The sequence below is a fragment of the Sardina pilchardus genome, chromosome 3 (genome assembly GCF_963854185.1).
Source record: "Sardina pilchardus chromosome 3, fSarPil1.1, whole genome shotgun sequence".
Taxonomy (NCBI): domain Eukaryota; kingdom Metazoa; phylum Chordata; class Actinopteri; order Clupeiformes; family Clupeidae; genus Sardina; species Sardina pilchardus.
The window spans coordinates 18,203,573-18,220,126 of record NC_084996.1 but is presented as its reverse complement, the minus strand read 5'-3'; the positions used below and the strand labels follow the sequence as shown (position 1 = coordinate 18,220,126).

The 16,554-nt window shown below is 46.8% G+C and overlaps 2 protein-coding genes across 2 annotated transcripts in view; one reads left to right on the top strand and one right to left on the bottom strand.

The window, feature by feature from the left end:
* Nucleotides 1-6,394, top strand: part of fmnl1a (formin-like 1a) — a 21,273-nt gene extending 14,879 nt beyond the window's left edge. Inside the window, exons 16-26 of the mRNA XM_062532270.1 lie at nucleotides 182-306; nucleotides 414-616; nucleotides 978-1,212; nucleotides 2,482-2,550; nucleotides 2,723-2,803; nucleotides 3,245-3,374; nucleotides 4,186-4,349; nucleotides 4,949-5,050; nucleotides 5,330-5,437; nucleotides 5,574-5,670; nucleotides 5,818-6,394. Of these exons, the coding sequence (XP_062388254.1) occupies nucleotides 182-306; nucleotides 414-616; nucleotides 978-1,212; nucleotides 2,482-2,550; nucleotides 2,723-2,803; nucleotides 3,245-3,374; nucleotides 4,186-4,349; nucleotides 4,949-5,050; nucleotides 5,330-5,437; nucleotides 5,574-5,670; nucleotides 5,818-5,882 (1,379 nt within the window). The 3' untranslated portion in view covers nucleotides 5,883-6,394. The remainder of the gene's footprint in view (nucleotides 1-181; nucleotides 307-413; nucleotides 617-977; nucleotides 1,213-2,481; nucleotides 2,551-2,722; nucleotides 2,804-3,244; nucleotides 3,375-4,185; nucleotides 4,350-4,948; nucleotides 5,051-5,329; nucleotides 5,438-5,573; nucleotides 5,671-5,817) is intronic.
* A 5,581-nt stretch (nucleotides 6,395-11,975) lies between these two features.
* srcin1a (SRC kinase signaling inhibitor 1a) overlaps nucleotides 11,976-16,554 on the bottom strand; it is a 46,333-nt gene continuing 41,754 nt past the window's right edge. Inside the window, exons 21-22 of the mRNA XM_062530949.1 lie at nucleotides 12,168-12,512; nucleotides 11,976-12,077 (exon numbers count right to left, since the gene is read on the bottom strand). Of these exons, the coding sequence (XP_062386933.1) occupies nucleotides 11,976-12,077; nucleotides 12,168-12,512 (447 nt within the window). The remainder of the gene's footprint in view (nucleotides 12,078-12,167; nucleotides 12,513-16,554) is intronic.

Here is a 16,554-nt window from a genome sequence, read left to right as displayed (position 1 = left end):
GCAGATTGACTCAATTTATAGGTGAACACAGAGGCATTTTATTATGCATTTATTGATTTGGAGATGAAGTACTTCCGAAAGTGACATCTGTCCTCCTTTATAGATCTAATTACTGTGTATTTAACGGTTGTGGTTGAGAGCCCAGAAGTTAACCATGGTGTTCCAACTATTGCTTTCGCAGCTGGTAAGAGTCGTAAAGCCATCCAGACCAAGTTCCGCATGCCACTCCTGAACTGGCAGGCCCTCAAACCCAACCAGTTGTCCGGCACCGTGTTCAGTGAGCTGGATGATGAGCAGGTCCTCGAGGTAAGATGATCTCCTCCCTCCTCTCCTCTCCTCTCTTCTCTCTCTTTCCCTTCTTCTGTCCAACTCTCTCTCATTTCATCTCATCTCTCCATTCGTCCTCTCCACAGGAATTGAATATGGACTTATTTGCGGAGCATTTCAAGACGAAGGCCCAGGGTGCGCCTGCAAGCCTGTCCACGCTGAAGGTGAAGGTGTCCAAGCAGGCCTCCAGCAAGGTGTCCCTGATCGAGGCCAACAAGGCCAAGAACCTGGCCATCACCCTGCGCAAGGGCGGCATGAACCCTGGGAACATCTGTGAGGCTATAGAGACGTGAGTAGCCTCTGCAATGCTAGCGATGCTAACAGACTTGATAAAGCTAATGCATTTAACAATGCTAACCAGTTCACAAGGTGGTACACTGCCGGTTACTTACATACTCCATATGGCTCAGTGGCTTTAGAACAGGTCAGACTGCTAACTGCAGTCTATGAACTCCAGTTAACAGTTTTAAAGTTGAAATTAACAGTTCAGAGTGCGGGTATGGCCAATGTTATTCTTCTAGTATAACCAACGAAAATGGTACAGCACTCTACTGTGACAGATATTACAGATGCTTGACCCATGCTTGCTAATATTGCTCAACACCTCAGGCCTCTCTGACACACACCTCTCTGTTCCACACATGTCTCAGGTACAACCAGGAGGCCTTGAGTCTGGACTTCCTGGAGCTGTTGGAGAGGTTTGTGCCGTCGGACTACGAGCTGAAGCTGCTGCAGAACTACGAGCGCGAGGGCCGCGCCCTGGAGGAGCTCTCCGACGAGGACCAGTTCATGATGCGCTTCGGCAAGATCCCGCGCCTCGCCCAGCGCATCACCACACTCACCTTCATGGGCAACTTCCCCGAGAGCCTCAAGCGCCTGCAGCCCGTGAGTACGGCCCACTGATCTAAAAAACTGAATCAGAATCAGAATCAGAAAAACTTTATTGTCTGACGTACATGACAGAAAATTTTCTTCAGCGTGGTTAAACATAAACAACAGGACACAAACACCTCAGACAAGACATAACACATAAAAACAGCAGACTTGAAGTAGGAAAGTGACTAGTGCAATCAGTTCAGTATAGTGTAATAAATAAATAAATAAATAAATAATCCATATGCAATGACTATCTAAAAGAAGGGGGGCAGCAGGAGTTATCATTGTTTGTTCAATATTTTGATGGCAGTGGGAAAAATGAGTTTTTGTAGGTGTTTTTCCTGAAGGAGGAACACTGGATAGCGCATCTACGTCATAAACCTGAAAGCCTCAGCGCGGCGGCCATATTGGGACCACTTGCCAGTTGAATGCATCGACAGTAAAAGACAGTAAAAGAACGTTGCCGTTCTGCAACAATGGAACTGGGACCACTCGGGACAGTTCCATTGGCTTCATTATTGATGGGGCGGCAGCAATGGGATAGTCTATCCAGTTATTCTTTATAGATCAGTGGTATGGCCTCCACTCCAGCCTGCTTCAAGGGGATAGATAGGCCCTAGCCAAAGATCCCTCATTACTGACAAGATAGATAGAGCAACATAATGCATCTCTATGGAAGCAAAATTCAAACAGTTCCTGTCTGCTTAAAGAGGCGTGTCGCAAAGTTGTCATAGTGGGATAACGATCTGTCAGATTGGCAAGCAGTTCAGTTCGAATGTAACGTCACTTTCTAGGTCTGCTTAAAGGGGGAATTCGCCCCCCTTCCCCTTTGCGAAAACAGAACGCGGAAATGGTCGAACGTTTGCACCTCTCGCTCCGCTTTAACCCTCTCTGGTATGGCCCCCACTCCAGCCTGCTTCAAGGGGATAGATAGGCCCTAGCTACAGCTGAAATAGCAGTCAGTGCCCACGGGGACCCAGGTTCGAATCCGGCCTGCGGTCATATCCCGATCCCACCCCATCTCTCTCTCCCACTTGTTTCCTGTGTACTCTTCACTGTCCTATAACAATAAAGGCAAAAAGGCCAAAAAAAAAAAATGCAGTGTCATCAGACTCCTGTTATACCAGTATCAGGCTGTATTAGCCAGTGCTTTCGGAGACAGCGTACTCTCCAGCCTTGGTTTCTATCGTTCTATCATCTCTAAATGCTGATGTGTCATGCATTTTTTATCTGATGAAGATTCTTCATGATATCCTCTTATGTCCCCTGTTACCACAGCAACTGGACTCCATTATTGCTGCCTCCATATCTATCAAGTCCTCCACGAAACTGAAGAAGATGTTAGAGGTATGCCCATCTAGACTTGAGACGCACCCTGTGTGTCACGCCCTATATAAATATTATATAAACATGGATGTGTGTCATATGAGAGAAGTGTATTCCTGAAATATGAGAGTATGTGTGTATGTGTGTGTGTATGTGTGTGTGTGTGTGTGTGTGTGTGTGTGTGTGTGTGTAGATAATCCTGGCCTTTGGAAACTACATGAACAGCAGTAAGAGGGGAGCTGCCGGAGGCTTCCGTCTGCAGAGTCTGGACCTGGTGAGTCATCTTCGAGTGGAGCGGGTAACAGGCTGAAAAGCCGTCAACTTCACAGAGGTCACACAGAACCTGGCGGCAATAGCCATCTGAGTAACAGGTCTTAATGTGACTAAACTTTTTGGGTTCCGTTATGGTGAGCTAGAAAGTGCTTTGTGTATTCATTCTTCTTTGCCTCTCTAGTATGTGTGAACGTCACATATCTGGTATACTCTATTTAATCACAGGAAAGGCTGAGTAGATGCATGAATGGCAGAGCTCTGAAGCTGTAGATGGATTAAACCTATTAAATCTATACTCATACACTCTCAGATAGAAACTATTATGGACTGCTAATATAGAAACACACACACACACACACACACACACACACACACACACACACGGTAGTTCTCAAAAAAGTTGCAGACATGGCTCATGGGTTCCCTCCCTCTACCCCCACAGCTGCTGGACACCAAGTCGACGGATCGCTCCCAGACCCTGCTGCACTTCATAGCCAACATGGTGCAGGAGAAATACCCAGACCTCGTCTCCTTCCACACTGACCTCAAGTTTGTGGACAAGGCTGCCCTGGGTATGGACATCTGAACATACACACATACTCGTACATACTGTGCAGACACACTATCTCTCTCTTACTCGCGCACACACACACACTCACTCACTCACTCACTCACTCACTCACTCACTCATTCACATGTATGCCCGCCCCTCACACACTCTCAAATGCTCACACATGCACACAATGCCACCACTTCCACACTGTGGAGGAGTTTATTTTGGGCTGGCTTTTTAAGGAAGGCAGCGTCTTGCACAACACTCTGAAGGACTAACATCTGACTCAAAGCGTTGCTGCACTTAGTCACAAGTACAGCCAGATGGTGTATATTTTTGGTTGAACCGTCTACGGCGGTCTGCTGGTGTTGTTCTAAGATGAACGTGATGTTAATTCAAACTTTGACATTTTACTTACTCTTAACTTTTACCCACTGCTTATTAATCCATACCCACTCATTACCATAGGAACAGACTACTCATTTACTGAACTGGCATTGTTATTATAGTTATAGTTAAAGTTATTTAGCAGATGCCTTTGTCCAAAGCGATTATTATTATTATTGTGTGTGTGTGTGTGTGTGGGTGTGTGTGTGCCTGCATGCGTGTGTGTGTGTGTGTGTGTGTGTGTGTGTGTGCGTGCGTGCGTGTGTGTGTAAATGTAAATAAATGTGTGTATGTGTGTGTTTGTGTGTGTGTGTGTGTGTGTGTGTGCGTGTAAATGTAAATAAATGTGTGTGTGTGTGTGTGCGCGCGCGCGCGCGTGTGTGTGTGTTAATGTAAATGTAAATAAATGTGTGTGTGTGTGTGTGTGTGTGTGTGCGTGCCAGTGTCTCTGGACGGCGTGCTGCAGGATGTGCGTGGTCTGGAGCGGGGCATGGAGGTGACCAAGAAGGAGTTCCTGGTGCAGGACGACAACAAGGAACTCAAGGAGTTCGTCAAGTTCAACAGCGAGAAACTCGAGGCCCTCAACAAAGATGGCAAGGCTGCACAGGTCAGTGCACACACATTCAAGCACAAGCTTGACACACACACACACACACACACACACACACACACACACACACACACACACACACGCACACACGCACACACACACACACACACACTGTTACGACCCCCAGTGCCCTCTTCAGACCTGGCATGGCCAATACACCTATAGGGCCATCTTGGCTCAACTAATTGGTTAATGGTATACACCTGGGTTAATGGGTTATATACAGGGTTGTCTCTCTCTCTTGCTGGGTCAGTTCTGGGTTAGGCACATTTCTGATAACATATTGATTTCTCTCCTACACACACCTTATCTCTTTCTTTATCTTTTTCTCATCTTTTGCAGCTCTAGGTCTATACTGATGCTTGCATTATACCCATACACTTACATACATTCTGTTTCCTCCCGTAGACATCCTTAGAACTGCAGTACTTTAATATTTCTAATTATCTTTAAATAAATATATTTTGGTTGACCAAACCACCGTCTTCCTTCCTCTTTATGTACGGCTCGAGCCGGACGTACAGTAACAACACACACACACACTCTTTCACACACACACACACAGTGTTGATGTTTTGATGATTTCCCCCCTCCAGGAGGCGTTTGTGTCGGTGGTGGAGTACTTCGGGGAGAACCCCAAGACCACACAGCCCTCCCAGTTCTTCACCCTCTTCCATCGCTTCAGCAAAGCCTATCAGGTAACAGGGCCCTTACATCTGCAGAATATATAGCGTCTTTGTATCATCCTGTTTACATTGTAGTGTATGTTGTGTGGGGGGTCTAAAGCTGCTGGGACCTTGCATTTCCCCTTGGGGATCAATAAAGTATCTATCTATCTATCTATCTATCTATCTATCTATATGTAAACACCAACTGTACTCCCAGCCCATAACATTTAGATAATATACATATGTTTATTGACATGTATGTGTGTGTGTGTGTGTGTGTGTGTGTGTGTATGTGTGTGTGTTTCTCAGGTGGCCCATCAGGAAAATGAGCAGAGGAAAAAGCAGGAGGCTCAGAGCAAAGAGGAGCCAAAAGAGACTCAGGCCTCTCCAGTGAAGAAAGACCAGGGTGGCCCAAAGGTAGCTGACTCACTCTCTTTTAGCTAGCGCTGTGCTGTGCCTCATGTCACTTGTTTTCGACCATCTCTGTCCTGCTCTGTGTCCACGCCCTCCTGCTCTGTCTCATGTGTTGTGCTCTGACCTGTGTCCACCCCAGAGACCCATGATGCCTCAGATGGACCTGATCGCTGAGCTGAAGAAGCGGCAGGTGAAGCCACAAGTCACGGACGGGGCCATCGACGACATCATCACAGGTGAGCTGCGCCCGTTGAGTGTATTGTTGTGGTCAGCCGTTTGGATAGTGGAGTCGAGTGGATTTGTTTTATCGTTACATTATTTCCCTTAACGATGAGTGACCTCCCAAATGTGTTAATACTCACAATGTTCACGTTTACTTTTAGACCTGAGAAATCAGCCTTACAGACGGACAGATGGACGCAGACCAGCCCAGCGGCCGGACTCCTAAAGTACACGGATCGACTAGTCCGCAGGCCTAGGATGTAGAGGGGTGTATGCCGCCATGTATAATACAGTACAACATTAAGCTTTAGTGTCTAGAAGTCACTAAGGGTTGACTATGCACTGTGGGCCACTATGAGAACTTACAGTAGTACGGTTATTAGATATCTCATTTAACATGATACAGTCTCAGTTTTGGAAAAGTTTTAAGAATTGTTTCAGCTTTCATTACACTTGAAATTGTTGATACTCTTTCTTTAACTGCTGTTATTTTAACGAACAAAAGGCAAAGCCGTTATGTGTTCCTTTAGAGTACAGGTGAGCCTTCTTTTGAAACTATCTGTGAGTGACATTGAACTGATCACTTTCTTTTTTTGTCAATCCCATCTACAGTAATACAACATAGATTCAGAGCAGAGGCTTAGTATATTAGAAATTGCTGTAAACAGAATGCAAGAATGTCGCAATCATGTAAATAATTTTTCAATGATTATTTCAGAATAAAAGTCCCAAACCTGTCATTAATACATTATTAAGCGCTGTACCGATTATCCTTCCTGGGAGAGGAAACAAAGAAAACACAAAGCACCACCACGTACAAGAGATCTGCACTTTACTGACCCACACAACCACAGCAAGTATGTACAAAACAGGAGAGGAAAAAAAAAGTCACATTTCTCAACATAGCATCCACACAGATTAAATTAGTTTCTTCAATATCTGTTGTGATTTATATGTCATAGATGTATATATTATTTCTATAGAGTTTGTTTTTTTTCCGCTTGGTTCATATATCACACTACTCTACATACGGGAGATAAGTGGGAACACCTTAATGTGTCTTTGTGGGTTCGTAGCGAGCCTGTGCTCTGGGGCGATGCTCAGGTACCGTTCCTCTTCCTCCTCCACGCTCGCCGAAGATACTGTCCGACCCCATCACCACGTCACAGAAAAACAGAAGGCCTGTACACATGCCTGTGTCACATCACTTATTGGACATCTCGTGTCGCGTTTTTTTTTTTATTATTTAGAAAACAAAACAGAAGTTCTTTTTCTTAACAGGTGTAAACCTTTAACACTTTGAACACACTCTTCTCAACTCGTCAGTCTTTTAAAGGAACATGTAGACAACTTCAGCGGCACCGTGCGATTGCTTGAGAATATACATGCATCATCATCATAATTGTTATTCATCTTTTTTTTCCATATATATTTATATATATATATATATATATATATATCTTAGAACTCCGTCGCTTTTTAAATAAATTATTATTCTGGACATAACATTTTGTAGAACTCTCTAAGAAGGACTATATATACATATTACTGTCAATGGTTGGTGTCTTCTTTTTCATTTTTTGTTTGTTTGTTTGATGCCATAATTTGGTACATCCACACATTCATGTAAACCCCTTAGAATGGCCCACATATCTCGAGACAGGAACAGCACAAACCTTACATCATCTTTGTATGAATACTACAGGAGAACTTGTGAGTGTGTTTTTCAGTGTGCTACACATATAACCAGAACCCCAGACATTAGCAATCAAAAGCAGAGTCATCTGTCAGTGTTCTGCTCCTCAATCAGACATTTGTCCCATCTCACAGCTGTAGAAGCAGGAGATGCCAATTGCAGAAATAGAAAACTGCTTTGTAGATTCTGAATCTCAAATCACAAAAACAGCTTAGTTTTCTGTGATCAGATACAACATGTAGAGTATTTTACCCTGCTTTGTGGAATCAAAAGCCCTGGTTCCGTGTTTTTCTTTCTTTTCTTTTTTTTTTACAAAGGGCCTGGTTGTTGCAGTACCAAACTCCTCCAATGGGGGAGTCTAAAGAGACCACAGTGATTTCGATGTGTCCCCGGATACACCACTGCTGAAAGAACTCTAAACTCTGTCAGGATGGTTCTAAGGTTTGGAGTCTTTGCCTAGTCCCACAGTCTTTATAATGTGACCATGAACCACACTGACATCCAAATTAGATTTATACAACAGCAGGACTCGTCAGCATTATAAACAGCTACATTTCACATATTCTTACATCTCATACCCTAGCAATCTCTCTCTCTCTCTCTCTCTCTCTCTAGTGCTTGTTAAGTGTGCATTTAGACATTTTTTCCAGATAGATGCTCTTGTGCTAAATCACATTCTGAACTCTCAGGTGATCTACCCACGAGTCCCCCCCACCCCACCCCCCACCCCCCAAAGAAACCAAAAAACATCTGATTCACTCAACATTTCAAACTCACTTAAAAAAAATCACTGATTAAAAAAGTCCAACTGTATATTACATATTATGAACTTCCACTGTACATATGTACTGTAAATATTTCAACTCAATATATAAAATGTTTTCCTCTCATGAATAAATAATCTATCCGTGTGATATATCTTTTTCAAGAATTATAAAACAAGGTCAATCTGTACAAAGAAATGGTCAGCAAATAACATGAAATCAAAAATAGGATGATATGTGATGATCAGAGTGCATCCCTGTGTGATTTCTATGTAGTTTGTTTGTAGTTTTCCAGGGCTACAAAACACCAATAGTGTCAATATAGTTTCATGAATTTACAGTGTAAGCTTCTCCTTCGAGAGCGAGACTGATTCTGTCTGATTGTTGCCTTTCATTGTAGGTAGTTTTTTTTCCCATTAATGCGAGCCTTGTACATTTACAGTTGTGTTCAAGAATTACAAAACAATACTCATCGTCTCATTGTCTTGTGGAGAGTCATTGCCTTCCAGAGCTGTCTTGACTGAAAACATTTTTGAACAGATATCCCCCTCACACAAACACACACACACACACATACGGACACATACACCTACCCAACACCACATAAATCCTACTGTGAAAAGCCCTGCACACCCAAGCACTTTAAATCCCTACCCTAAAATGTACACATCCTAAAATGTACCCTTCACAGTAGTTATGCCCAGTGCAGGCTTGACTCCGGGGGGGGGGGGGGTAATGCAAACTAGCAAAGGGTGGAATGGTCTACACACCACTCTGCATCTCCAGTGAGGCGTGACCCTGGATGGCCGCGGGTGGACGGCGGGGAGGGAGAGAGGCGACGGAAATGGAACTGGGCGAGCGGCAGACTCGAGAGCTGAATGCGTCTACTGCCGCATGACTAAGACAATTTCTCTCGTTTGACTTCACCGCTGAAGACCCGGGGGCCGAGCCTGGTGAGCTAGCGTGTGGCTAGCGCTACCTCTTCAGCCTCGCGTGATGGAATGGAGATGGGTTTTTTTTTCTCTTCTCTTTTCTTTTCGTCCAATCCTTTTGTTTAACTCTCCTTTCCTTTTTTTCTAAGGGAGGAAATGGTCTACTTGTGCTTCTCACTATTCAGTGAATAGACTTTCAGTGCTGCCAGCGCTTATTATCTGTGCTCTACACCAGATCTGCCAGATGCCAGCACATACACACACACACACACACACACACAGCTTGATCAGTCACTAACAGGAATGACAAACAGCAAACCCCCAGCCGTGCTCATCTGATGGCACCCTCTGCCTGCCACGGGCCTCGGAACAGCTTTATCGAATCTTCTCTTAACCCCGATCGGAGGGAGCCAAACTCAGCCTGGTGGGTGGTCGAGAGCAGACAAATGTACTCCCACACAGACAACATCCAGATGGAGGAACAACACTAGCGGGAGCCCCCTGAGAACCAGAGGTGAATGCTAATATATATATTTTTGTCACTGTTTCCTCTCCCCACACTCTTCAGCCCCATTCCCTTTGTAGTGCTCCCTAAACTGAAACCATCCTCAAGTACCCAAATGTGCTTTTTTCCCCCTGCAGATGACGGTTATTTCATCTAAACATTTGTGGCAATAAGTGAAATACACTTGTTCGAAAACTGGCCATGCAGCTCTATCCTAGTTCTGACTTTCTTCCTTTTTTTCCCCCTCCCCAAGTCCCCTTCGCCATCTCTGCATCTCAGGCTTTTATAACACAAACATCCCCGGGCTGTCTCAATGATGCATCCTCAACATAAAAGGGAGGCAAGGAGGAGGTGGGGGGGAGGAGGAGGAGTGGGGGGAGAGTCGGGAAAGGGAGCACTTGTGCTGTGCTGACAGCCAGAGCCGCAAGGAGAGGAAACTTGTCACTCCTGCTGCCTCTAATGCACTGAGCTACACACACACACACACACACACACACACACACACACACACACACTCCCCTGTCCTCCATCGCAGCTACTCATGCCCCTCCGACTGAACCCCACTCTAAGCCTCACGGCGGGGAGCAGTGGAACGTGCAGAGCTTCCTCCAGACACGGCTGACTGTGCGACACCTTAAAGGCCCTCTAAGGTGTATACCCAAAGTGCTGACCATGTATGGCTGACTAACTCTGTCCCCTTTCCACGTGCTCAGGAACCGTTGATAGAGGGGAATTGTCAGCATGCCTCAGGCCTATTTCCCCTTGGTCCACAAATGTAACTTGTGCTTCTTCAGTGAACTACTATTGATGGCTACTAACTACTAACTAACTCTCAATATCCTGTGTTTCTCTATAGTAGATACTTATCTTGTGCTATAACTGGCTGTTAAGGACTATCTATCATGGTCAAGCTGATATTTCCATACGGGGCCCCAATTTAAATGCTGGGCAAGTCTAGTCTAATTAAAACTTGCTTAATAGCTCTGCAAAATCTATTATATTGTAATACCACGAGGAAGATCCTAAGCACAGACATCAGTGGGCCAGCTAAAAGCTATTTCACACCCCATGATACCTTAGTCCACGTACAAGAATTTGGCTCATAGACTGACTTTGTACTTTGCCCTGCATTCAAACCAGGGCCCATGGTCTTTATATCTATTGTTCCCTTGTGCTGCTGCCACTTTCTCTGGCCAGTCTTGTTTCTGCTTCTCCCAGGACTAAGTCCTTAAAGTGGGCACAGTGATGCCAGTGGACCCTGCTGCTCTGAGCAGAGCTCCTGCAGCCTCGGTAATCCTGCCTCGAGCATCAGCCTCCAACATCCCACAGCCCTGTCTGTGTCTGTTGCTATGCCAACCAAATGCCCACACACACACACACACACACACACACACACACACACAGAAAAGATGGTGGCCAAAGAGGTGACATCATGGAATGTTTTTGGGTAAAGGCAGTGAGTGTGTGGGCTTTGTGTGTGTGTGTGTGTGTGGGTGGGTGTGTGTGTGTGTGTGTATGTGCATGGGGCTGAAGTTTTGAAATGTGTCAACCATGTTCAATTTAAGACCGATCCTTGAAAAATGTTCAGTAAAGTGATAGCACCAGTGCTGAAATATGCAGTTGATTGAAACATTGTTTTGTGTCAACAGGTCTAGAACAGAAGCACATCAAACTGTGTCACATTTACATGTCCTTTTGTCGTTTTTTTTTTCCACCTCTGCCTCAACACGGTTCCCACTCTTTTGGTGATGAAAATTTGGACGTACACCGAAAAACTATTCACTGTTTTTTTTTTTTGTGCTATTATTGCAACTCTACTCGTCCTAATAATATTAGTTCACAGCCTAGATAGGATACTAGAAGGAGGTCCGTCGCCTCCACTACATTCCGATGGGAGATTTTGGCAAATGGGTGGTGGCGCGTGATGAGCTTGGGTCCAGCTGGTTCCTCTCGCCCTCCCCCGCCCGAGTTGCCAGCGCACGGAGGACTTGCCCGTCTGTTCCGTGGAGCTCCGGTCCAGCCAGGCAGGCAGGCGGTGGGACGCGGGCCCGACCTGAGGGCACCGTGGCTGGGACGGGCCACAAGCCGAGCCCAGCCTAAGCCCCAGATGGTAGGGAGACCCGCAGATGGAGAAGGGGAGGGATGGAGGATGGAGCGGAGATGGAGGTGGAAGTCTGCTTAACTCCAAAACTGCACGATGAGAGTGAAACGGAAAAATACACAAAGTAAAAACAAAAAAAAGAATAAAACTGGCAAAGACGAAACAAAACTGGAGTTAGAGGCAAGTCGTGTCTTTGTGTGCCATGTTTGTTCGTTTTTTTGTACAGTCTCCTCGATCCCTTGAAAGGGGGGATGTGGTTGGAGGGGAGGGGGGTTGTTTTTGGCATAGGGGTGCTGCTGCTGCTGCTTCTCCTCCTGGTCCTCACTCGGCCCCGGATGACGTGGCCTTGGGGAGGGTCTTGCTCCTGCCCTCCTTCTGCCCCCCCAGGCTGGCCATGGGGTACTTGAGGCTGTGGCCCACGCTCTTCAGGCCCAGGGAGGAGAGTGTGAGGGAGGTGAGAGGGGAGGAGGAGGTGGAGGGGGAGGTGGAGGGGGACACGGAGGGGGTGGTGGCGGTGGGGGAGGTGGTGGGGGACGGGGAGGAGGCCGAGCGGCCGTTGGTCTGCGCCGTGGCCGTCGGGTGGAGCAGCCGGTGCTGCCGCAGGGTGGAGGAGAGCAGCAGGGCCTCGGCGCCCAGGCTGGCCAACAGCGCCCTCGCCTGGCTGGAGGACGCGCTGAACGATGGGAGATCGCCGCCGCCGCCGCTGCTGCCGCTGCCGTCCTGAGGGTACTTGCGGAGGCCCGGGGCGAACAGGGCTACCGTCGGGCCCGAACCGCCCGAGGAGGGCAGGCGGCCGGAGAAACTCGCCGCACGGGTGCCCGTGAGGAGGGGGTCGGTGAGGAAGCTGCCACCCAGGGCCTGAGGGGGGTCAGTGTGGCGGGCGGGTCAGTGGGGAGCAGCGGGCAGCAGCGGGCAGCAGCGGGTGTGGACAGAAGAGACGGCGGAATGGAGTGGGTGGAAAAGGAACAGCGGAGAAAAGGGTTCAGAGAGAAAGACGGCATGAGAGAAGAGCGGAGTGAAGAAAAGAAAAAGTAAAAATAGACCGCACAAACAAAGCACACACTCACACACAAACACACACACACACACGCACACTTGTGAATCTCACATAGCACATCTGAAAAGAGGTGTGGGGAGTGTAGTACAGTAAGTGCTGGGATGCGGTGTGGAGGGTGGATGAAGAAGTGGAGAGGGTTTGGGTCGGGTCGGGTCGGGTTGTGCCAAATCAGGCTGGGTCACTCATTGCTGCCGAGGGTCATGGGGTCAAACAGGGGTCACACAGGTCACAGGAGCGTAGGTGGAACCCACAGGAACGGTGTGCAGGGAGGTCAAAGGTGAAAAGGGGGAGGGGGGGGATGAGGAGGACACAGAACACAGGACACTGTTAACTCCGAGTCATTAACTTTGGCCTGTTGCACATGCAGCACAATCGCTGATGTGCAGTGCAGTCATGTTCAACTGTAACATACAGAAATCATCATAGCATTACCATGGTGCATTGACTATGATGATAATGATCATGATCATGATGATTATGATGATGTGTGTGTGTGCGGGCATGTGTGTGCGTGCGTGTGATTGATTGTGTGTTTGTGTGTGTGTGTGTGTGTGTGTGTGTGTGTGTGTGTGTGTGTGTGTGTGTGTGTGTGTGTGTGTGTGTGTGTGTGTGTGTGTGTGTGTGTGTGTGTGTGTGTGTGTGTGTGTGTGTGTGTGTGTGTGTGTGTGTGTGTGTGTGTGTGTGTGTGTGTGTGTGTGTGTGTGCGTGTGTGTGTATGTGTAAGGAAAAAGATTATACAGCTTGTGTGTGAAAGCATGCAGTAATCATGGCATATAGATCAATACTCATCAGACTACCATCCTCCCTCTCCTTCACGTGAGAAGCCAAGGTTCCCTCCTCACCTAGCGGACCACTTCAGACGAATGCCAAGCAGCTGCACAGGTAAACACGTCTGTGCATCCCGCTCGCAGCCATTTGCTGAATTATTATCGTGAGCACAATACAGTACCCAACGCTGGTAAACAACCTCTCTTACGCTCCTGCGCTTTTCCCTCCCCTGCGGGATAGTAGTCTGCTGACAGGTGTGTGTCTTGTGTAGTTATGGAAAATAACCGTTGCCAACCCCCTACACCACCCCACCCCCCCTCCCCCTTCTGTCACACACCTCCTAACCTGCTGCACTGTGTCGTGTAAACAACAGCAAAAACAACACAAACAATATGCTAATAAAGGTGGGAGGTTGGAGGGGAGAGAAGGTTTGAGAGAGAGAGGGAGAGAGAGAGGAGAGGAGAGAAAGAAAGAACACGAGTGAAGTGAATTATGGGGGGGGAAAGACAGAAGCGTATGGTGTGTTGAGACATCGTGCTTTGTGCTTTAAATAATAGGCTTAACTTCCCATTCATTTGCAGGATGGTGACAAAAGCCAGAGAGAGAGAGAGAAAGAGAAGAGACAAGAGAAAAGAGAAAAGAGAGAGAGATGGGGAGAGAGGCAGCCTTTGAGGGATATGAAAATAGACAGATGGGGAAATAATGGAGGAGACACACAGATAGAAAAGGCCAGGGAAAAAAACAAGCACAGAGAATGAATAGTGGGCGAGAGTGCGGTGTATGGTGGGAGGCGTGTGTGTGTGTCTGTGAGAGAGAGAGTGTGTGTGTGTGTGTGTGTGTTTTAGCGGCCGCCCTGTCTACTATGCTTTGAGCAATTAGAGAGTGGACTGATGTAACCGGACACTGATTCCACTTCATTTAACAGTGGACCCAAGCGCAGGAGACACTCACTCCAGAAAGTAGACCAGCACAGGCAAACACAGGCAAACACAGCCTCCCAGCCCTGCTGCCTCTCTCTCTCTCTCTCTTCCTGTGTCTCTGTCTCTGCCTCATTTTCAGTTCACTTTAATTACACTTGAAAACAGAGAGAGGAACAGAGAGACAGATGAGGACAGACAGAAAAGAAGAGAGGACAGGGGGAGAGAGGACAGATGGAGAAACGAGGTAATGATAATTACCCACTATGTCCCGAGGCTGGATTGGGAAGCCTCATCATTTTGTGGCACTCTGCCATCCCTCTTAAAGGATGTGGGCACTTGTCTTTGTTATGGGACAATTGTGAGAACATCTATCTAAATGGTGCAATACTCTCTGCACCCTGGCATCAAGGCAAGCTCCACACCGCTTCAGAGCCTGCAGTCGGAACACAAGCTGCCCGTTTAAGCTCTCTCCCTCTCTCTTTCACTCACACACACACACACACACACACACACACACACACTGTCTTTCTTTCTCTAGCTCTCTATCTATCTCAGGTCTTTTTCAGCAAACATCTCCTCTAGTACATATGATGTCCTTCCTGTAGACACATTCTCACCAACTCTCTCTCTCTCAGGTTCTATGCCTGTGCATGATTGAAATGCAAGTGCTGATTTCACGACTGCCCTATTAACATACACTATTTACTGCATCAGTTAACAAGAACAAACCATTAACCTCTCAATTGGCAAACTATAAGTAATGCAGAGCAGATTATTCACACCTGTGTGTGTGTGTGTGTGTGTGTGTGTGTGCGTGCGTGCGTGCGTATGTTCCTGTTTGTGTGTGTGCGCGTGTTTTCTTCAACTCTGCAAATACCCAGTAGTATGTAAGAGACATTATGTAGATGATTTCGTTTTATAAGGATTCATATGTATTATGTCCTGCTTCTGGCATGCTAAGGTTTAAACAGTACATGCATATGTGGTTGCAAAAGTGCTTCTTTGTGTGTAGTGAGCGAGTGCTGTGTGCCGTGTGTGCTGTGTGTGGCGTGTGTGCCTGCTGAGCAGGGCTCCCTCTTATCTGTGCTAGGGCAGTGAGGCATGGTGTTAGTGCTCTGGCTCTGCCAGCTATCCTGCTGTTAAGCTCGTGGGCTGTTAATGCAGACATACGCTGCACGATCGAGGGGCCTGGACTATGTAAAACAGGAGAGAGAGAGAGAGAGAGGGAGAGAGAGATAGAGAGAGAAAGAGAGAGAGAGAGAGAGAGAGTGCTGCTCTATGGGAGGTTCACACGGAGTGTTTGTGTTTAGAACTCAGGACCGGAGCATTCTGCTGTCTCCGTGGCTGTGAGCCAGTGTGCTGATGGTTTCACCTCAGCTTTGTTTATATTATGGGATGTGAACTCTCTGGGGGGGTCTGGCTCAGTTGCCAAGAGAAACCCAAACCCAACTACAGAGCGTTCAGAGTTGTCCCTCTTTCTGCCACTCTCACTTCCTTTGAACTCGGCAGTGGCAGCAGTTACCTCTGACTGACCGAAACCTGAGTTGCCAAAACCGTTCTGTACAGCTAAGTGTGTTCAGACTCTGCCCTGAGGGAACAACAGTATGGGTGAATTTAAAGCATACGGGCAGAAAAAATATATTGCAGTCTAACGTGTCCAATTCAATTTTCAGACATGAAAGTCTGACAGCACGGAGGTTTCCGTTGCCATGGTTCCGCTTGGTCTCCTGCGTTAGCATGCGGATCATATAGAAGGCACCTTTAAGATGCATTCTGCCTTACAATTGCACACTCCCGCTGGGAGTCTTCTCCAAGTGTCTTTTTCTGTGTGTGTGTGTGAGAGAGTGTGTGTGTGTTTGTGTGTGTGAGAGAAAGAGAGAGTGTGTGTGTGTGTGGCCATAATTCATCTGTTTATTAATGTGCTTTATTCATAAATTATGAATAATTGAAATTCTCACGTGTTTTATAGCTTTATCCCTTTTTCTGCATTCCAATAAAGATTTGTGTGTGTGTGTGTGTGTGTTTGTGTGTGTGTGTTATATGTGAGTGAAACATGCCTAAACACATACTACACAGACACTCTACAGTATCATCAAATGTACTGAACAGTTATGCCTATTCAATTACCGATACATTATGCCTTTCACAGTTACTT